The sequence below is a fragment of the Benincasa hispida genome, chromosome 7 (genome assembly GCF_027475165.1).
Source record: "Benincasa hispida cultivar pf3 chromosome 7, pf3_genome.v1.1, whole genome shotgun sequence".
NCBI lineage: Eukaryota > Viridiplantae > Streptophyta > Magnoliopsida > Cucurbitales > Cucurbitaceae > Benincasa > Benincasa hispida.
The window spans coordinates 54,764,802-54,787,967 of record NC_143484.1 but is presented as its reverse complement, the minus strand read 5'-3'; the positions used below and the strand labels follow the sequence as shown (position 1 = coordinate 54,787,967).

At 28.7% G+C, this 23,166-nt stretch overlaps 3 protein-coding genes across 5 annotated transcripts; 1 reads left to right on the top strand and 2 right to left on the bottom strand.

Moving 5' to 3' along the window:
- Window positions 1-4,111: 4,111 nt before the first annotated feature.
- Window positions 4,112-4,923, top strand: LOC120081124 (suppressor SRP40-like protein). The gene has a single exon (XM_039035799.2). It carries the CDS (start codon window positions 4,195-4,197, stop codon window positions 4,684-4,686), a length of 492 nt encoding a protein of 163 aa, XP_038891727.1. The 5' UTR covers window positions 4,112-4,194; the 3' UTR covers window positions 4,687-4,923.
- An 8,089-nt stretch (window positions 4,924-13,012) lies between these two features.
- LOC120082064 (uncharacterized) lies at window positions 13,013-15,619 on the bottom strand. 3 transcript variants are annotated; one of them, XM_039037285.2, is made up of 3 exons: window positions 15,209-15,619; window positions 14,196-15,092; window positions 13,013-13,446 (listed from the first exon to the last, which is right to left on the bottom strand). In XM_039037285.2, exons 2-3 carry the CDS (start codon window positions 15,057-15,059, stop codon window positions 13,315-13,317), a joined length of 996 nt encoding a protein of 331 aa, XP_038893213.1. In that variant the 5' UTR covers window positions 15,060-15,092; window positions 15,209-15,619; the 3' UTR covers window positions 13,013-13,314. The 3 variants fall into 3 exon arrangements, with proteins under 3 accessions (XP_038893213.1, XP_038893214.1, XP_090171646.1); XM_039037286.2 differs by having other exon boundaries at window positions 15,213-15,547; XM_090315520.1 differs by lacking the exon at window positions 15,209-15,619 and having other exon boundaries at window positions 14,196-15,202.
- A 1,937-nt stretch (window positions 15,620-17,556) lies between these two features.
- LOC120082218 (small ribosomal subunit protein uS4y) lies at window positions 17,557-19,817 on the bottom strand. Its single transcript, XM_039037497.2, has 3 exons — window positions 19,493-19,817; window positions 18,704-19,085; window positions 17,557-18,049 (listed from the first exon to the last, which is right to left on the bottom strand). Exons 1-3 carry the CDS (start codon window positions 19,518-19,520, stop codon window positions 17,866-17,868), a joined length of 594 nt encoding a protein of 197 aa, XP_038893425.1. The 5' UTR covers window positions 19,521-19,817; the 3' UTR covers window positions 17,557-17,865.
- Window positions 19,818-23,166: the final 3,349 nt, after the last annotated feature.

Here is a 23,166-nt window from a genome sequence, read left to right as displayed (position 1 = left end):
TAATAAATGTAATCAGATTTTGAACATCAGGAAGTTTCGTGTGACGAATAATTAACATAATTGATGTGTACTTTAGCTGGCCTGTTGCATTCTTTTCTTTTTTTTTTTCCTTTTTTTAATTTTTTCTGTCTGTCCTTGTCTCTTTGAGAGACTGACATAATGTATAATTAAATTTATACACAGCTTAATTAATTTTTATCATTGAAATGATATTTGTTTTGTCCTGTTTTTAGGTTTAGTCAATATTAATTATTGTGTAGAACAAAGAGTTCACACAAATTTAAAAAACAAAGAAACAAGCTTCCCCACGCATGCTGCCAATTGTCTTATAGCCCATGTGAATTAAACACTAATTTAATTTAAATTGCATCATTTGGATCCATTTAGCTCGATTTTTTAGATTTGATATTAAGCAAAACTCCAAATTCTGTGTTAAATTCAATTAATTTTATGAAGCATTTGGTCAAAGCAAAGTGGGATTGAAACTTGCAATTCCATTCAGAGCTCCCCTTTAATATTTACTATTATTATTATTATTATTATTATATACAAAAATATAAAATATTAATGGTCTCACAGTTAACATGGAGTAAAATTTAAAGAATAATTTGTATATACCGATGATCAAATCATGTCTACTCTCATCAAATTATTATTATAATAATCCAATTTTTTTTTTTTTTTTTATCAAACTATATACCATAATTAAAGTGATTTTTTGCTTCAATGTTCTTTTTCAAAATTGATGTTTCAATATCTTCTATGTTATTTCTCCATCTAGCTCTTTTTTTGTTTTGTTTTTTTTTAGTGATATGTACTCTTTTTTTGGGATAAGTTAGAGACCTACACTTAAATAGAAATAAATAATTGTTTTGATGGAACCTTATCCTTTACCTCCATTATCGATTGTCTATTTGACTATATTGAACACATTTCAATTATAATTGAGTAATAGTGTAGTTATAAGAAAAAATAATTTTAAAAAATTAAATAGTCTTTTCCATGTTTCTGTCACTAAACATAAAAATAAGTTTCTATTTGTTGTCTCTTAAGCGTATACGCTCCTTTTTTTAGATTGGAAGCTCAATTTTTATATTCTCATTTATTGTACTACACAAAATTAAACTATATTTTGATCTGATTTTTTAATGATATGAATTAAATAATTACAAATTTAAAAATATTGATACTAAATTATTACCAAGTGTTAAACTGTAGAATTAAAATTAATGCTTTGTACGTTAAATCATTTACTTCAATGAAAGTGCTGTTTTCTTTTTTTTCTTTTTTTTTTTTATAAAAAAGATAATTGTTAGTCTATCGAAAATGTTATTTATGGCGAGTTTGACGCACTTTCATATTTAATTATTTTTTATTTAGACATATTTAATAAAAATGATTACTCTTGCGTTAAATTACATTTTCTTAAAAGTGATTTTAATCATAAGTTGTTTCACTATACTACATCTAAAAGTGATTCTACAAGATATGAAGTGATCATTCTATTTTACTAAAAAAAAATGATTCTAAACCAATTTGATTATTCAAAAAATGATTATTATTTGTTAATTCAAACACATTTTGTTTTATTTTTATTTGTTTTGATTTAATAAGAGATAGAGTTGAATGTTGAATCATTGATCTTTAAAATAATAATTGATACATTTATCTCCTGAGTCATTCTTGAATTAACATACACACTTTTATTAATTTCTAAATCGTGACTGATTATTTTTTAAAATGAACAGTGGTGTACATCTTTTTTAAGAAAGATATACATCTATTTTGAATAAAAACTTTGGACGTTTGAAAGATCTAGAAAAATTTGAACGTAGTAAGTGAAGTACTATGATAGTATGATACTCTACTCCTTTATTTAAATTATTATATTTTCTTTGTATATATTTTTTTTAAAGGCAATGATTCTATCCCATACATATCACTTTATGTTACATAATAAGAAAAATAAAAATGATTCAATTAAAAAAATTGACCCCTAACAAATTTAAATGGCATAAAGATAAGTGTAACCGAGATAAATACCAAAGTTATTTTCTTTCTTTTTATGGTAGTGGTCCCATCTTATTTTTATAAAGATGGTGACATGACAATCCAATTGTTTCTTTTTCTTTTTCTTTTTCTTTTTTTATAAATAAAAGAAAAGAACAAATCTCATTATCATTTAAACAAACAAACAAAGAAGAGAGCAATGAAAAACGATGAGATATATTGAATTAAGCATTGAAGAAAAGCAAACTCCCTTTTTTGGCCTCGAAATGTTATTCATTATTAATTATCTTAAACAAGGAAATTAAATTAAATTAATTAAATAAAAATAAAATATGTAATTAGAAGTAGGTTTCCTTGATCACCGACACCTTAAAAAATAGGAATCATAGAAGATAGGACTTAGGAGGAGGTTGTTCACTAAAAACAGATAGCGACCACACATAAAATAAAAATCTCCAGCCTTTTTTTCTTATTGAATTCATTAACTCAATTTCCTAAAAAGAGAAAAATAAATAAAAAAATTTTACGAATAGAAAAAATGTCAAATTATTTGGAAAAATAGTAAAAAAAAATACTGATAAATTTTTATCCATATCTATCCTCCTTATAAAAAAATTAAAATTGTGTTATTTTCCATAAATAGTTTTTTTTTTTTTTTTGGAAAATCTTCCAAAAGTAAACAAAAAAATATATTTATTTAAAATATATAGATATGAAATGGGTGGTTGGAAAACAGATTCTGGCAATGGGGTGGCAGGATTCTAGTTGATGAACAGCCAAATACAGTAAAGCTCCGAACAGACGATTTTCTTTTTCTTTTTTTTTTTTAATTTAAATTTTAAGATTTAACATCAGTTGTCGTTTTGTTTATTTTAATTTGAATAAAATTTTTAGTATTTCCTTTTGTCAGGACTTTGTGTATTGTAAACTGTAAAGTAAAAGTAAAGGCCTTATGTTGAGTCCATATCCATATGCCAAAAAAATTGTTTAAAAAATATTTATTTGAAATTAGGTGTAAGAAAACAATTGAGTCAGTCCAACTGCAACAATGCCACAGCAAAAAGAGCCAACAACTCACGAGGCGCCCAATAACCTATATTAATTCATTCAAAAAATATATATCTTTTTTATTCTTAAAATTTAAAATATTATACATTTGGGTTCCATTTTATAATAATTTCGTTTTTATTTTTAGTTTTTAAAAATTAAATCTATTTCCTTACTTTTCTTTAAAATATTCGAAATTTTAAAATAAAAATAAGTGTTTAAAAACTTTTTTTTAGTTTAGAATTTGTCTTGATTTTAAAAATTAAGGATAAAAAGTAAATAAATTTAGGGATGGAAAGGGTGCTTGTAGGCCTAATTTTAAAGAAATAAAAACTAAAAATCAAATGGTTACCAAACGAGACATTTGTTTTTAAATATTGAGTTTATTTCAATTTAATTTCTCATAATGTTACAATTTTGTACTTGATATTTAAGTTCGATTTCAATTTGATTTCTAAGTTCAAGATTTATACTTTTAACTTTGCTTCTTTATTAAATGTTCATGTTCAGTAATCAATATCAATATTTATTAAATAATTTTAAATAATCACAATGTTAAATTGAATTTGATTTCAATAGTGATAATAAAAATAGTAAAACCTAATTAATTATAACCCTTTTATTTTTAAAAAAATAATTAATAGACACAAAAAAGTAAATTTTTAGTGAAAAATTAAAGTTAAAAGTGTAAATCTTGAAATCTGTAGTCAAATTAATATAAAATTCAAATATCAAAGATAAAATTATATTATTTTGAAACTTAGAAGTTAAATTAAAATTAAACTCAAAACTTAAAAATTAAAAAGTTTACTATTTTGGAGGTTATGGAAAAAAAGCTATTATTTTCTTAATTAATTAATTTCCAAGTAAATATTGCCTTTTCTTTTTAAAGTTAATAATTAAAAAAATAATAATTCGGCATCTTACTTCTGTTTGCCATAATGACTTTGAAATGCATTAAAATATCTGGGTTTATTTTATTTTATTTTTGTAATTAATTTCCACTAAAAATTTTGACCTTAAATTCTTTCTCTTGACGTCTGAGTTGTGCGTCTATTTAACCCTCCTCATCCTCTGTTCTCTCTCCTCATCTTTCTTTCGTGAGTTCATATCCTCTGTTTCAGAAAAAAAAAAAAAATGGCATCAAAACGCCAGAGGAACGAAGGAGAAACAGAGGAACTAAGGGATGGGGAAGAGCTAAAACGCCAAAAGTCATACAACCAAATCCTCTCCCTTTTAGAAGAAGAAGAAGAGGAAGAAATTGAAGATTTATCCTCAATCATCACCACACTCCAACAAGAAATCTCTTCTCCAATAATCCAAACAGAGGCAGATGTTGGAATTGCAGACTCTGTTTCTCTACAAGATTACTCTTCTTCTTCTTCTTCTTCTTCCTCTGTAGCTAATTCCCCTAAATGTATGAACAAAGAGGAATTAGAAGAAGAGGGTGAAAGAGAGAAGGTTATGAGACACCTTCTGGAAGCTTCGGATGATGAACTTGGGATTCCAAATGGGGAATTTTCGGTGGGTGAAGGAGTGGATGGAGTGGCTTTAAGTGATGCGTTATGGGAGTTGGAAGATGAGGCTGCTAATTACTACACCTTGTTTCAATCCCAGCTTTTTATGTAGTCTTCTTCTTCTTCTTTCTTTTTTTTTTTTAATTAATTATGGAACCATATTGTAGGAGTAAATTCAATGTTAGAAGAACAATTCAAAAAAATGGGGGAAAAAACAGGGGATTATTATATTGATTGGAAGAAGACTTGAAGCTCATCATCTCTGATCTAAAGAAATGGGAAGAGTACTCTGAATTTCAATCATTTTAGAATGAAATGAACAGTTCAACATCTCTTTCTTTTCTTTCAATTACTTTCTTTTTCTTTCAAAGAAATAAGCTTCTGCTTTGTGAGGGTTTATGTTTACATCCCAAACCACCGGCCGTCAACAAAAAAAAAAAAAAAAAAAAAAAAACGTAGGGATATTTGGGACAATGAGTTAGATATTATAATCTTAAATTATTATAGTTGAGTTATGATAGTTTTCGTTTGAGGTGTAGATTATTTTAGTTTAGATTATAATAGTATGCGCTTGAGGTGTAAACTATTTTAGTTTGAGAAGAAAATAATAACGATAGAAAATAATAAATATTATAGTAAATAGAGGTTTTGAAATAGTATTGGCAGTAACTAATTAGAAGTTTTGAAATAATTTTTATTATAGCAAGAAGTGGTTATTATATTTTGATGATAACTCTTGCACCAAACGTCCTAATAAACTTTTCGGCTTTTCCAATGGTTACCTATCTTTTTCAACTCATTTTAATTACAAACAAAAATATTTAAAATATTAAGTGTAGTTGAATAATGGGGCGATGCACCCAATTTTCCTTTTTTTAAAAAAAAAAGAAAAAAAAATATCTTACTTTTGGTCTATGATGGATGAGATCTATCAAAATGAAAGGAAAATTTTAGGTCAAGTCTCATTTTATTCTCTTAATTTGAACTTTTGCTAAAGTATAAGTTTAGTCTTTTCCACTTTGAAAATGTGTCTAATATACTACAAGTTAAATTACTCGTAGTCTTGAACTAACGAGATTGGAGGTTTCCATTCTCTCCCTATTGTCAAAAAATAAAAATAAAAAATAAAAAAATAAACCTACCCCGAATTTAATAATAATAAAAAAGTTTTCACCATGGCTATCTACTTTCTTTTCTTTTTAATACAATAGGAGTGAGAAGAATCAAATCACAAGCTTTTGATCTCCAACACAAATCAATATCAGTTGAATTATGTTCGTTTTGATCACGATTTATATCTACTTAAACATTTATCTATCAAACAATTGATAAGAATTAAACCTAACTAAATTGGTTATATTATTATAATTTTAAGGACTAGTTGCATAAATAGAATTCAAGCCCAAAATAATATAATATATAGTACAATGGTAAAATAATTGCATATATATAACAAAAAAATGGTAAAAGAATAAAAAGCTCATGCCTAACCACCATTTTGCCCGCTTCTTCCCAATTTTCTCAAATTGAAAGCTACCATTGATAGCAGCTATCGATGATAGCGACTGATAGCTGCTACTGCTGATAGTTGCTATCAATGATAACTTTCAATTTGAGAAATATTTATATAATCTTGAAATATTAGCTTTTAATTTGCTATCAGTTATTAATGACTATCATTGAAACACTTTCATCAATTGGAATCAATCTTGAAATATTAATAGTTAAGGCTATAAGTGGATGTAGTTATCAACATTGAAAGAAAACTAACAACTTTGAAAGATTGAGTTATACCAATGATGGAAAACTATTAGTCGATATTAGTGATAGTCACGATAGAAGATTATCAGTCAAACCAAACCCTTCTTCGTTTGATTTTGTAAACAAATACTACTGTATACAAATACATAAATATTTCAATTTGTGTCATTCATTTTGGGCCATCTATGCCATTTTTTCAAGTTTATTTCTGATAGACATCATACTCTTTTAAAGTCTTACAAAAAGAAAAAAAAACTATTGGCTTGTTGATATTGTTCACATTTCTCATTTTTTTGATAAATAAACTTTTTAATAAATATTCTCGTTTCTTATTTCAAATTTTTAAGATGGATAAAAGTAGTGTTTTTAGTTATTTATTTATTATTTTTTGTGGGACTTCCAATTGATTATTTGAAATGAAAATTTCAGTTGTATTAAAATTTTCCTGTATTAAAGATATTTCTATTCCAAAGGAGAAAAAAAAATCTATCTCGTTATAGTTATTTGATAACTATTTGATTTTACGATAGTTTTTATATGTGTTTCAAAGAAATATTTGAAGTATACACCAAATATTAATAAAAACAAAATTTTAAACACTACTTTATATCGGTATAACGTTTCAATTAAAATTAAAATGGAGATTTTCAAAAATAAAAAAAATAAGACCTAAAATAGTAAAATTTTAATTTTTTTTTTTTTTTTTTTTTTTTTTTTTTTATAGAAATTGGTAGAAGTCTATCGTTGAAAATTTTTCATATTAGAATAATAATTTACCAATTTTATTTCTTTAGAAAAATAATATTGAATTGATCCATCAACCTTTCAAAATTAAGAAAAAGACTTTGAAATCGAATTTTACATTTGAATATAAATGACCAAATCATCACTAAAAAATGAGGAAACCCAACCGAAAACGAACGGAAAATGACTACACCACCCAATTCAAACAAGTTGAAAGATTTTTTTTTAAAAAAAAACAAGAGAAACATTGAAATGATGTAGAACCAAATCAACCAATACTAATTGAGTCTTGATATTGATTGTTTTAATTATTTATTTGTTTATTTATTGTGGCTTGAATCTTCTAAAGTCTTAGACCCTTAATCTAGAGATGAAAACAACGTAATAAATATTTAAAAATCAAATAGTTACCTAAATTGAACCTTAATTTATGAATTTAAAAAGTTTACATTTATTATTTGATGTCCAAAATCTAAATCTTGATATTCTCGTTGTTGTATTATTAAAAAAAAAAAAAAAAAAAAAAAAAAACTAATATTCTCAGTAAAGATTATGTAACATAAGTATAAATAAGTATAATAGTAATATAGAGAATTTACATTACACAGAAAAGGTTAATCATTAAAAAAAATACAATTAAAAAACAATTTGGTGTAGTCAAAAGTCAATTCCATTATATTCGAGTGCTTTTGAAGCCATCTTTCTGTCGATAAAGGTAAAAATGCAATGAGTCAATTATTTATTTTCTTTTCTTTTTTTATTACATATTGATATTATACAATTATCACTTTCTATTAATGAATTATTGTGGAAATAAATTACTAATCCATTTTCAGACACCTTAAATCATTGCAGCTTTTAATGGTCTTATTGGTTGGTCACTGCTCAGAATACTACTACCGCAAAATTTCGTCATACCAGAAAATTTGAAACTCGTAAAAAATACGAGAAAATTCATAGTTTCAAGGGACGTTTGTTTCACAAATTTTCTCATGTTATTTCATACAGATATTTAATATATTTATTTGTTTCACATTGTTAATCCATGAAACTTCAAAACCTATATCGTGAGTGTTTTTAATACCTTATAAAAATATGAGATTTTTATATCTAAGAGATTACTAGTAAAAATATAATTTATTTATTTAATAAATTAATATCAATTACTTAATTTTAATTAATTATTAAATATAAATATATTAATTAGACTTAATAAATTTCAATTAATATTTTATGATTAATGTTTTAGGCTATCTTAACCAGATGATTAACAATATTCTTATTAATTTATAATAATTTAATTATTTTTAGTAATTAATTTAAATTAATTAATTATGTTGGATAAAGATTTAATATAAAAGTATTCATTTATTTTTATTTTTATTCATTAAATAATGCTAAATTTATTTGATGACAATAATTGATTTTTTATATTCAATTAAGTTATTATTTAATTTTGGTTTCCATATACAAATTTGGTAAATTGAACACGTATTTAACTTCCAAATATTGATTATCATACATATCTAAATACAGATATTAATTATCCCAGATATTCAAATCTCAAGTATTTAATATCTATACCCATAAAAAAATGTCTGCGATTTAAACGGGTCCTAAAAGATAAGTACACTACCATACTTTCTTTATAAGTTTCTTCGTTTTATTATCCACGTTCCACTAATATTTTCGAAAGCCAAATCAAAATTTGAAAATCTAAAAAAAAAAAAAAGATAGTTTTCAAAAATTTATATTTAATTTTAGAATTTGATTAAAAATTTAAATACTTATTCAAGAAATATGAAATTTACGAGAAAGTAAGTATAATTAATTTTGAAAACTAAAATAAAAACAGTAGTTTTAAAAAATTATTTACTTTTAGAATTTAACTAAAAATTTAAATATTTTTTAAGAAAGGTAAAATTCATAATATGAATTATGAAATTTAAGAAAAAATAAATATAATTTCAAAAACAAGAAATAAAAAACAAAATCGTTAACAAATAAAACTTTTGATCTCACAAAATTGTTTTTGTTTTTTTATAATTGACTAGAAGTCAAGTATTTCTTTGACGAAAGGTAAACCTCATATAATTAGAAAATTAAAGGATGCAACAATATATAAATTTCAAAAAATTAAAACTTAAGAAACGAAACGCTTCAATTGTTTAATCCTTTCTTTCATCCAGTCTTTAAGCTAATCTTCTTACCTAACTTGATATAGAATAATAGGTAGAATATTGCATGTGTATCTAAAAAATAAATGAATAATTAATATGGTATTATATGGAAAACCATATATCTTTCATAGCATCTTCTATAGTGCAAATGAAAAATTCTAAAAATGAAAGTTTGTTAATTGTACTGAAAATAAACCAATATATTTATAAATATAGTAAAATTTTACTATATATCTACGATAGACTACTATCTATGTCTATGTACATCATGATAGATTCAGATGGTAGTTTATCGCGGTCTATCGCAAAGTCGACTGTAATATTTTATTATCATTTGAAAATATTCTCAATATTTTTTCATTCAAAATTTTTTTCCAAATTAATAAGTTGATTTTTCTCATCAATATCATGTCTAGGGAGTTGATTGCGTTTAAAATTGAATAATAAAATAGAATTATTATATAAATATTATTTTTACTTTTCACTTTATTTATTTACCATTGTAATTCTACTACTATTATGAATAAATAAGAAAAATACTTGGCACGATGCAAAATTTTCATTTAATATATATACATATATAATTAGATGAGTTGCATAAAGATAAATATAGTCTAAGTTATACTCAAATTTCACTCTATGAATAAAGTGGTCCCCACTCTAATTGTGGTGGAGAACATTATTTTTTCTTTGAGTTAAAGAGGTCAAGATATTTATAATTTTTCATACAATTGAAAATTCAAACCTACACATCTTGTTGTAATAATTTTTTTTTTTAATGAATGAAATAATAATGTTAAAAAAATCAATTATTGGTCATGTTCAAAAAAAAAAAAAAAAAAATTGGTCGAGAAAATATCATAGGCATTTATAATATCCTCCACAATAAAATTGATGTATTTATTTGTTAATTGATTTCCTTTAGTATTCAAGTGGTTGCGAACAAAAGTTACTAATTTTCCATTTGAAATGATTAAAATAGGACAACGAATGACATTGCCTCCCAATCTAAAGCCTTGTGCCACCAAATTTATCGTCTAATTTTGTAAGGATTGTTGCAGGGATTTGTTTAGATTAATGTCAGGGGATCAAATTTTTAGCAAGGAATAAAGTTAATTTCAATCAAATATAATATTTTTTTCCCTAAAAAATTTTCGATGAAATTTCCATTTAAAGAACAATTTCTAATCAAAACTAATAGTATTTCATAAGCAAAAGATATATAATTAAAATGTTCAACAATAATTTTTATACTTTTAAATTATAATCTACACCATAATATTCAAAATGTGTATCAAAATAGGATTGAGACAGGGAGTTGATCCTCATCCCGTTACTCTCGTTTAGCCAACAAGTAGAAAATTTTAGTCAAGATTTTAAAACAATTTGAATATTAAAAAGAAAGAAAAAAAAAATGAACAAACTGTTTTCAAAACCAAAATTTTGAATAAATATTCATTAAATACAAAAAATGGAAAATTTTCAATTTTGACCCTAACTTTGTTGCATCAACTTGAATCTCAAACTTTTATATTCATCCACGTGAATCCTAAATGTCAAAAATTATTGTCATTTTTACCATCGGTTTAGTTTCCACTACTTTTTCTACTAATTAAATAAGAAAGTTCATACTCATTGATTAAATTCAATCAACATTTTGACTCTAATACCATTTTTTCTAAAATTTTATAAATTTCACATTGTGTTTTAATTCATTGAATGTTAAAAGAGAGTATTTTGTTTCAAGATATTAGAAGAAAAACTTATTAGTAGAAACAACAATTATTATATTAACACTAGAATATTTATCTTTGTTTGAGGTGTAATTCAACCAAATTAAAAATTTATGGTTAAAATTGATAAAAACTTCACAAGTTCAGAATCTAAAATTGATTTTTTCCCAAGAAAAATTAGTATTATTTAATATATAGTAATTTTTTATATGTCGGATGAGAAAATCAAACCTCTAGCTTTGAAATTAATTATACAAACACCTGACTTATAAATTTCTAACTTTGGGAGAAACCCGACACCAAAAACCGACCAGAAAAAGTGTGCGAAATCCTACTGACAGTCGGTCAGTTTTGTCAATTTTTTTTGCCAAGCAAAGTCAAAGTAAATAAAAATGAAAGATAGATATGAAGTATTATGGTTAGGTTAACATAATTTGCAATTTTTTTAAAAATTTATATCATCCATTTTTTTATGAAAAAAAAATATTTCAATCATGTAATGAGCTTGAAATTTAGGTAAAAAGGGATAACAACACAAGACCTTAATAAATGCCCTAAATTTCGTTTTTGTCCAGCTTTACTATTATTTTTAAAAAAATGTCCAAGTGGCTTCTTATTTACACAAAAATTAGGGTCTAATTACCTTTTTATCCTCAGCCTATAATTAATTATACATATTTTAAAAAGAAAACTCAAAAGTTCCCTGGACTCACGTGCAAGATTTTTTTCAACCAATTTTTTTTCAAAATTCCCACTTATCATCTCTATCTCTCATTCTCTCCATCTTCCCAACAAATTTTGATGGTTAGGATTTTTGATTACTTAAATGAATGTGATATAAATGAAATTTATGATATATATTGTGATTTATGTCGAACAATAAGCCAATATGAGATTTATATATTGTGGTATATCTTATATATTCGTTTATACTGATTTATGTTGAGCATTGGATTAATCTCTTATTTATAAATTGTAGAATTTTTTATATATTGGTTAAAATATTTTCAAATACCTAACAAAATGTTTTAAGATATATTTAAAATAACCATGAATCCGTCATAAAAACCAATAAGTTGATAGGTAAAACCAACGTAAATAGAAAATAAAATTTTATTAAATGCATTTTCTCTTCTGGATTAACCAAAACAATAAAATCTCAACAAATAAATGCATTTTCTCTCTTCAATATCAAGAGTTCTTTGTAAATATGAAAAATTTCTCCTAATGCCACATTCTCTCTCAAATTAGACAAAATAATAAAATCTTAATAAATAAATGCATCTTCTCTCTCCAATATCAAGGGTTCTTCGTAAATATGAAAAATTTATCTCCGTGCCACATTCTCTCTCCAATCGCTCACCACATTCAAATGTATTCTAGCCCAAAAAATCTTATATACGAAAATATAAAAAAGTTAGGACTATTTATGAAAATAAATTTTGAAAAGGGATTAAATTTATAATATTCTCGAAAGAAAATAATAAATTAATATTAAGGCAATAGATTGGACTTAGATTGATGATAGTGGACTTACTTTTATACTTATCTTTTAGAAAAAAAAATTAAAAAAATAATATTTCTATACAACGATCGATCAATTTTCCAAATTTTTTATATGAAAACTGAAAACCAACCAATTCCTACCTTAATTCAGTCGGTTTCAATCAGTCAGATCGATTTTCGACACCTTTATGTTCATTTTAATGTCAATTGAGTTATACACATTTAGACATTACATTAAAATTTAATTAAAAGTAATATTGATGATTGATTAATTGAATTAAATCACTAAAAACATTCAGTACTATAATTAGAATATTAAAAATTAATAATAGAATTTTATAGTAAATAGTTAAAATAATATAAAATAATAATGGTAAATGTGTTCAATGAAATTTAACAATTCAAAATAAAATGTATTTAAACTAGTAATGATTAATGATATTAATTAGTTCATTAATTATGCTAACCTTTTATTGTACATCTTCTCCTAGAAGGTACTAGAAAATATGTCCGATGAGTTTGAAATTTTCATGGATAGTAATATCATGAAAAATACAGAGTCGAAAAACGAAACAAAACAAACCCTCACTCAAAAGAAGAGTGGGCGTGGGATTTTTTTTTTTTTTTTTTTTTTTTTTTTTATCAAGAAAAGACATATGAATTTACTTGACACACAGCTGATGCAGAAGTATCCTGCATTGCTACAGAAATTCGGTTGGAACCTGTAGAATAATACTACATCCTTTATGTATATACATAGAAAGAGAATAAACACTACTGCTCTAACTTTGTCAGCATCAGTTGTGGGAAGAATCCTCAACTCAAGCTCATTGCAGGCCATGGGTTTATCCCGGCGGCAGGGAGAGCGGGTCGAACAATTGGAACACGTTTCACAACTGAAAAGGCTTCGTTAAGACGAGCAGCTTGACTCATTAATGGAGATCCCTTCTGCAAGTAGTAATTATCTCAGGAGGTCAATAAATATCATCTAAACTTCAAAGATATGTATATATATATATATATAAAAGAAAAACAGAAACAAAATGGAAACCCCAAGAGAGTACTCAACAAAAGAGCACTTGAACAAATGGAGAAGCTAATATCTCCCTCAAAACTAAGCTACACTAAAAAGTTCTTTATATATATATATATATAATAAAATAATAAAATAAAACAACAACAACAAAAAAAAAAAACAAACAAACAAACAATCAAACCAACCAACCAATATTACAGCATAGCGTGATAATCTTGATTAATATTTTAGCACATCAATGAACGGAGATGACACCGACAGTTTGATGCCCGACCACCGAGCCTGTCAACCCAAACAACTAAATCCCACCACTCAGCACTAACAACGAGCCTGGGAGACGTTCTATTAAGCTTGATTCACATATCACATTATAGAGAAAAATACTGGATTTTCACCCAAATTGTTAAGATACCAAGTAAGGGAACCACAAATATGCAACACAATAAACCCAACACCTACAACTTCCAGAATTTCTTCACATTGTGTAGCAATTTATTACTAAACCCAACACTCAAATGGTTATTATGAGAAAAGTGCAGTACCATACCATAAAGAACAAAAACAATATCATCAGGCAAAAGAGAATAAACAAATTCAAACAAAGAGTGTCAAAAGTTCAGCATCTCTTTCTCTTTGCCTTATGTATTCTTACGGAATTTACCTTCTCATCCAAGATAACCTTCAAATGTAAGCTCTGGCTCTTCCTCTTCAATTTGTAGAGCTTCCTTCCTAGAATAATGAAACCCATCAAAGCAGCCACTACAGAGTATGACCAGACAGGGCTTGCCTTGAACAAGCAGTACTTCAAGACCTCAAATGGAACCTTCCACCAAATTACTTTCCTCTTATCTCCAACCTTACTGCCAGATTCTGCATTGACTTTTGTTTCTTCAACTTGGAGATTCTTGTCCTCCTCCAACTGCTCTTTCCTTTTTTCCAACTTCACTACTTTTAGGCCACTTTGATCAATATCCCCACTAGACTCAGACCACAAATTGCTCCCATCCTTACTTTGAGATTGAATTTCATCAATTTCTTCAAAAGCTAATTCAATATTGGGATCAGAGCCATTGATTTTGCTCTCATGGGACTCTAAACTTTCCAACTTCTGAATCCTACCACTCAATTCGTCATCACCTTGCAGAAATTCTGCGATTCTGGACTCAGTTTTCGAATTGGGTTCGTTAAATTTATGCTCATCGGACTTATCACTACCAGAATCAGACCATATTTTCCCCGAATTTACCCGATCATATCTATTTTCCGAACTCGGATCAATCCAACTAGGATTATCCGATTCGACTGAACCCTCCTCTTCGATAAGATCACACTCAGGTACAGTTTTCCCTCGCCGTCCCTGATTATCAAGAGAGAAATAGTCGGATTTGATTAGGGAATTGGAATCGGACTGACCTTCAAATCCCCCAAAATGGGTAAACTCGGCCGGAGTTGGGGAAGTTTCGGGGTTCGAATCATGGAGCAGCACTTCCCAATCCTGAAACTCAGCTCCCACTGATCCTTCCATGGCGGCCAGCACCGAAGTTCCTCAACCCACAAACTGAAACGAAAAAGGAAAAAGCACAAGAAACAGCTTATACTCCAACCAGCGAAAACACAAAAAGAGTAAAGACCCCAACAGAAATGGAAGGGAAAGTAGTAAAAAGAAGATCCAACCCACTGAGAATTTAAGAAAACCGATGAACCCCCGAAGGTAATCTGACCCAACAAACCGGGATGTTCGAATTCGACTAGAGAGTATCAAAAGGCAGAGGCGCAGGGGAAGCAATGTGGAGGTGAGAACAGGGGATTAGGGTAGGGTTTGACACACAGGCAAATTGAAGCTGGTGGACAAAAAGACAAAGGAAAGAAAATGGAAGATTGGTTCGGGTTTGGATGAACTCGCCGCCAGTGTCTATGTATTCTAAAACACCCAATTCTTACGTCACCTATATTTCCTATTATTGGAGACTTTTTGAGTTTTAAGGAGGAAAACAGAAATGGTTCTCTTTTCGCATATCAAACATTTTTCTCATTCATTTTTGAAGAGTTCAAATTTCTCACTCATGATTGTTTTGGTTGAATTATGAATTTGGGGGACCTAACTTGAATTTTATCTTTATATTGTTTTAAACGTTTTAATTTGGTTTGTATTGTTAAACCTACGTGTTTGACTTTAGTCAATGTTCTTAAAAGAAGTCCAGCGTTTCTTACCAACCAAAACCTACCTTAAAAAAAAAAAAATTAAATAATAATAATAATAAGAGGGTTACAGAAAAGTCTAACAAGTTTAAATTAACAATATTTAGATCTGATTGATAACGTTCTCGTTTCTCGTTTCCTATTTTTTGTTTCTTTTTACTGAATAATATGTTTGATAACTATTACTATTTCTTTCAAAAAAAATAGAAACAAAATTTTTTTTTGATGACTATTTCTTATTTCTTGTTTTTTTCAGTTTATTTTTAACAATATAATATAAAAGGAAAATATATGTCGTACATTAAATATAGAAAAGATATCATCAAAAGTTTATGTATCTAGTACAAGTAATTTCCTAAGAAAACTAAATGCAATAACAAATTGTATCATATTCTTCATATGTTACTCACATTTGATAGACATTGTCATCTCTAACTCGAGTTATTAGTCTTACATGATGTCAAGTTATATCCAACTTAATTATATTATTATGTAAATGTCATCGTTGTAAAATATTAAAATTAAACTAAACGAATGTCTTAGTCGACAAAATTTTAATATATTACAAAAGTCTACTCAATTTTAAATATATTAAAATATTAGAATTAAAATAATATATAAACGTGTATATTACAAAATTTGATAATCAAAAGTTGAAATATATATATATATATAAAATTAGTAACATAATGAAAATTAAAATAATTGTAGAATTTTAAAATTCAAAATAAAAATATCTATCTTAGGACTTGAATACACAATCAAGAAGTGGAAGGAAATTGTAGACATTCAAAACTACTCAGGTCAAATATGCATTTTGTTAAAGAAAAAAAAATTAATATAATACGAAAATGGAATAAGGTGTAGTTTCTCAAAATTTATCATTTTTTATAAACATTTTTCAAATCTTAAAAACAAGATACGAAAACGATTACTAAACAAGTCCGTTTCTTAAAAAATGAGAATAAGAAATAACTAACAAAAAATAAGAACCAGAAATAGCAAACAGAAAATGAAAATGTTATGAAACAAAATGAGCATGTGGGTTAAGAACCATTAAAAGGCCACAAGAATTACTCTCTTAAGTAATTAAAATTTACTTTTCATCATCTCAGAAAGCGTGCGCAAAGGATTTGATTTTTTCTTTTTTCTTTTTTTATAAAAAAACATTTGTTGTTCTTAAAAGTTACCAAACAGTTCAAAAACTACAAAATTAGCTAAAAATTATTCGATCTATAATGGTCTATGAACAAGTAATAAATTAAAAATCTTAAGAAAAATATCAATTTATAACTATACAAATCTATCGATTTAAATCTGCAACTTTGGTCGGTGCATCAATATTAGGATATAAACGATAACTAAAATATCATCAGCACGTACATCGACTTACAGCTCCAGAATCATCTTTTCAATACAATATGGATCATACATTAGATTTCGTTTCTCAACAGACCTAAAATGATCATTTATCAATTATTTCATTTCCCGCTTAAAACTTAGTAACAGTATAAATATGATCTGAATTAATGGTAGAGTAAGACAAATCCACATAACTTCCCTAAACTTTGTTAGTCTTTTATTATATTTTTCTTAATGAGAAATAAACTTGGCTAGTCAAAGCATCCATTTAAGTGCAAATCCCTCAAAAACATTTTACGAACCTTAAATTCATCAATTTACAAATAAACATTAGTGTTTAAATGATATTTATCCATATCTGCCGTATCTCTTGGAAAAGAAAAAAAATTTAATTTCAAGAACTCCATGTGCTGGCACTAAAACCTCGTAACGAACCAGATTCCCAATCAAGCAGCAAGATATAGAAGAAATCAACTCAATACATTCATGATGCGGAGGAGTTTTGATTAACCAAGTCCAATGATGGCAAGAAAACTATGGAAACTAAGTTCAAATAGTCCAAAATTGGAAACTAGTCCCACCACCAAAAAACAAACAAGATTTCTAAATGACAAATAATTAAAGCAAAACTTCTAAAGACGTAACATTCTCATCTATATGATGGAAAAGATTTAGCTGTAGGAAATAGGTCGTTGAGGTTAACCTCAGTTACCTTAGATCCTTGGCTAATCTTTACCGTCTCAGATGATGAGTTTTTTTTAGTCAGTAACTCAATCCTCATCTTCTTCATCCCCATCTCCACCAGCAGCCTTCTTGGCAGCTGCCTTCTGGTTCTTTCTCTTCACCCTTCCAGGGCGCCCACCTCCAAATGGACTAGTGAGAGAGAAGTCTATGTGCTTTTGAGAATCGACTCTCACCATGAAAGAAGGGATGTTAACCACTTGTCTCCCAACCCTAAAATGCACGGGACTCAAACGTTAACAAAGATGAAAACATTAACAATAAATGCTTAAGAGCCTACAGACATGTCAAGCCTGCTATCATCTTGCAAGAACTGTCCACCAACCATAAAGAATGCAAATATAGTGCAAATGCACTTAAAACAGCTAGTGAAAAAAAATACGAAGTTTAAAATTCAATATAAACATTAGTTGGATTCAATTATGCCCCGTATCATGTCCATAGTAGCTCTCCTGATGAGACATAAATTGAATATATACTTTCCACTATCCGATCATTTTTCAAACTCAACCTTATATTTTGACAATTGATTACGGAAAACACCACATATTTTGTTGCCAAATCATAAGAAAGAGGCAATATATGAAAATTCAGTTCATCATTTACCACTCACACCCTAAAAGTCTGAGCATAATTGAAACCAACAATCCACTCTATACGTAAGATATGTTGCACAACTTAAAAGCTTAAAAGATTAAACTTTTGAAATTGAAAGAGCACAAATGAAATCAACGGTATACTTTAAACGTATGGTAAATAAAATATATCTACAAAAAAATGTTGTTGATATACAGAGATCATGTATGAAAATAAAAGCCAACAATGAAGAATAATTCTTCTGAGAATAAGATAATGAAGCCACCCTACCTTATATGCCTCTGTCTGATGAGCACTCTAGCATGGTGAATAGATTTAGCCATTCCAGACTTGAATACGAGGGTTTGGAGACGACGCTCAAGGAAATTCTCGACAGTAAGAGCCAAAACATAATCGAGCTTGTTTTGACTCTCATCCAAAAGACCGTACCTGTTCATCCTCCTAAGCAAGGCCTCTCCCTCAAAAATCCTACGCGGATTCTTTTCATCAAGGGTTAAAAGCATCCTTGCATTATTACGGATTCGGCTCAATGCATATTGAACCCTCCAAAGCTCCCTTTTACAGCGAAGCCCATATTCACCGACAAGTTTAAGTTCTGCATCCAGACGTTCCTTCTCATAAGGACGTCGAGGTTTCTTGAAAGTCTTTCCATCTATAAAATGACAGATCCCACTATTCAATAATCACGGTTCTAAGAAAACATATTGTTGAACGAGCTACTATGTCATATGCTGAACTCCATAAAATGAACTGAAAACATTTGAAAGAAATGAAAACAGGAAGATCCTCCAGCATTATAAATTTAATCCTATGAATCTGAGACTCCATGATTTCTAATATGACTACCATGTAAACCTAAACAGACGTTCCTCCTTGGTTCCATCTAACCTAGCACTAACCGTGATAAATAGCAAGTCCAAAAACAACACAACCAAAAGAAAATCACAAGATAAATAGAAAGTCCAAAAACAAATGTAAATGTAAAGCGGATCTTTGGATGCGATAATAGAAAACGATGGATAGGCAGTTCCAGAAAGTAGCTGAGCTGAGAATACTTACAATTACGATAGAAGGAGACGTGCACCATGTTTGGTTCTCTGCTACGGCTTCACTCCCTGCCCTGCCGCCGCGCTCTCGATCGGAAGCCCTAAACACGAAAACAAAGAAGCGCCGAAGTGGAAGGAGGGTTCGTGGTGGATTTATATGAGTTCTTAAAAACCCTTGCCTGAAGGTTTGAGGCTGAGCCCTAGACGCAGCTCTGGATGGGGAGAGTGACGGCCCAATTAACATATGGGCTTTGCAGAAAAAGGCCCATTATGAGTCTGTTTCGGCCTTTTGACAGTGAAATCACGGGCTCTGCACTCTCTCAATAGCATTTCCGCACAAGTTTGGGACATCGCAATTTATGTATAAATATAGATCTTTTTTCGAAATTAGTAAAAAAAATTAAAAAGAGGGGTGAAATGGAGTGGATCTCACACTTGCTCGATTATCCAAAAGTATAGGTCTAAGTTTGGTCGAAGGGCAAACTTAGGGGTATAAAGACAATGTTTATGTCGTTGGTCGAATTTGCCTAATCTTCAATAATCAATCCGGTAGCCCTACACTTAAATGTGGTTTATTACATTTAAATTTAAGTTAGGCTTTGATCGTGTTTCTTGAGTCAGCTCATTGAATTAACAAATGTTCATTCTTAAATTTGATCATCACTTTTTTTTTAAATAGGTTATTCAAGAAAATATTTTGAATCTTCTATATTTTATTTATATAGTTCATTTTGTTTTTAGTAAGAGTGCAATTTTTTATTTGAAATGAACGATAATAAGTTTTCTACTATTGTTTTATTTTGTTGGACTATTAAACCCTTTTTATGACCGCTTTATATTGAAGAATACGGCAAAAAAAAAAAAAAAAACTCATTATTTTATATCATTGGAAACTTGAAGTAACTTCTAGTTTATCTCAATGTCGATTTTTTCATCCACGTATTGTTTATTATTATTATTATTAAAAAAAAAAAAAACTTGAAACTTCTTCCCCGCTATCATTGCAATTGAATTTTACATAATATCACTCATAATAGTTCAAATTAAAAGAGTCGGACATGATTTGATAGGTTTCCTGACATACGGGCAACATGCACTCTCCTAGGCAAGTCCTTTTTCTTTGGCTAAATAATGGAATTCAAATAAATTTTTAGCTATATTTTTTCAATTGACCAGACGATGGGGTCGGTCCATCAAGGGTCATTTTTACTAAATTTTAGGTCTAATTTTTATTTGATTCCTAGTCAAATAATGTTTATATATGTAGTCCTTCAATTTTGACGTTTGATTTAATTTAGTCTCTAGATTTAAATGTTGCAATTTTCCTCTTGAGATTTTAATTTTGTTTCAATTTGGTCCATATGATTCAAAATTTACACTTTTAACTTCATTTTTTTCATTACAGTGTCTATTAACTAATTTAATATAATCATGAAGTGAAATTTTAGTATGATAAAAAATAGTGAAACTTAATTAATTTTAATTATTCTAAATTATTTTAAATTAATAAATAGGCATTAACATTCAAGATGTTGTGTGGGTATTTAGTAAAAAATTGATATTAAAAGTGAAATCTTGAAACCTAGGACCAAGTTGAATAAACATAGGGACCTCCTTTGTTTGGAGTAAGGCTTGTGAAGACAGTTTTCAGAATCTCAAACAGAAGTTGTTTTATGCCCTAGTTCTTATGGTACTAGATGGATCGAGAAGTTTCGTTATTTACAGTGACTCCTCCAAGAAATTGTTGGGGATGATGCCCTAAAGTCTCATGTCCTGTAGTTTGTAAACAGTTTCTACGAGCTTGTGATGTATAATATATGATATTTACTTCACTTCTTGACTTTGCACATTTGGTTGTTTTATTTGCTTTACCACAAACCAATAAACTAAAATCTTTGGTTGTCTTTATGTAACTTAAGCATGTATGTGATGACATACAAGTGGATCATGTCTTAAATGATAACCAAAATGGTCTGTAGTATATAGATATAGGAGGGAAACCTTATCCTGGTAACGCTACGGATGCGGCCCGCTTTGTGGAATAGTTACAAGTGTTGTGACTTGTCACAAATGGTCTGATCCTGATCATTCATGTAGGGGGCATGCGAGGAGGGGCGTTCTATACAAAGAGTTTGTATAAGATCTAACCACGAAGTGTTAATGTCTCGTTATATAATGTCGTTCATGACAGAGACTTCACTTCACTATGATGACCATAGGTAACATGACTTCAATCCTGAGTGAGTTGGGAACTCCTATCGTTAAGGGCGATCCTTTGATTTGTATGGGTGCGAGAGGCCAGGTCGTCAACTAAACCTACCATTTTAGGGATTCATCTGATTTGGGAGTTGAGAACTCAACTACACAAGATGGAATTCACTCATTCCCCAAAGTAGGGGCAAGTAGATAGATAGCTCCTTTAAGGGTTGATTCCAGAGCTTGAACGATGTGGCATCACATACCTTTTCATGGCCCGAGAGGTGATCACACATAGTTGGACTATGTTGTATTATTCATTAGAGGGATCAGTGGTACTTAAGGAGTGAGATGTAACTACAGGGGCAAAACGGTAAATTGGCCTGGCTGTACTTACGAGTAACTATGAAGGATTATCGTACTCATGATTGGTTATATCCGATGGACACAGAAATATATCTGTGGTAAGAAGAGTTTAGCTATCCATTTTTAGTGGAATGTCTGGCAGTTAATGAATGGTGGATCTCGTGGCTAAAGAGTTTAGTCAGCTATTCACGTACCATTGGAGCTTCGAGCCATGGATCCATAAGGTCTCCTTGGTGGCTTGGATACAAGTTGAGAATCAGTTTTTGGGTTAGTTTGAAATGTTCAAATTGACAATAGGGAGTTCGATTATATATGATATAATTGAACTGGTTAATTATATATGATATGATTGACTAAATGTATGAGATACATTAATTTGGAGGAAATTTGATATAAATATGATTTATATCAAGTAGAGGAGAAAACACTATGGTTGATATATGATGTCAAACTATAAGTTATGAATATAATATGATTATATTTATTAATTTATTAATTGGACGGTTATGAGATAATTGTTCACCATTTTCTCCGAAATCATGCATTAGTAGGAAGCTCAATTCAGTTTTCATAACTAAAGAATAAAATGAAAATAGTTTTTATTTTTGCAAAAAGACAAGCATAATAGCTCACAATGTGTTAGCATTCGATCGCATAGTACTTGAGAGCCTATACGATAGCGCTTACCATTTACTAAACGATCGCACACCCGCGTGCACTTTTCCTAAACGATCGCCTACCATTTCCTAGACGATCGCGCCTGAGCAGATCTAAACGATCGTATAGATGATCGCCTAGCTTTTACTACACGATCGTGTACCTTGCCTAAACGATCAAACACCCGACTATACGACAGTCTTTCACTTCTCCCACTTACTTGATCTTTAGTACACGATTGCCTTCCCTCCGCACCTCTACCAAATCCGAACAAAGCCTACCCTTTGGATTCTCACTCCCAGAGTACTGAGGGCTCCGAGTGATGGTGTCATCCCCGTTTCCTGGTGTTCTGATGCGTTATTTTATGAGGTGAAATTATGAAATGAAATGCGATTATGGAAATACATTGAGCAACAAATTTTCTCAGCAGAATCCAAGTATAAATTCCACTGAGTTTCCTGTTAAGTT

Excerpts from the sequence above, each read along its gene's own strand:
- LOC120081124 (XM_039035799.2), top strand. The coding sequence starts at position 4,195 with ATGGCATCAAAACGCCAGAGGAACGAAGGAGAAACAGAGGAACTAAGG.
- LOC120082064 (XM_039037285.2), bottom strand. The coding sequence starts at position 15,059 with ATGGAAGGATCAGTGGGAGCTGAGTTTCAGGATTGGGAAGTGCTGCTC. Across the intron at positions 13,447-14,195 it reads AGGTTATCTTGGATGAGAAG|AAGGGATCTCCATTAATGAG; the intron begins GTAAATTCCGTA and ends TACTACTTGCAG.
- LOC120082218 (XM_039037497.2), bottom strand. The coding sequence starts at position 19,520 with ATGGTGCACGTCTCCTTCTATCGTAATT. Across the intron at positions 19,086-19,492 it reads CGTCTCCTTCTATCGTAATT|ATGGAAAGACTTTCAAGAAA; the intron begins GTAAGTATTCTC and ends GTCATTTTATAG. Across the intron at positions 18,050-18,703 it reads ATCAGACAGAGGCATATAAG|GGTTGGGAGACAAGTGGTTA; the intron begins GTAGGGTGGCTT and ends CGTGCATTTTAG.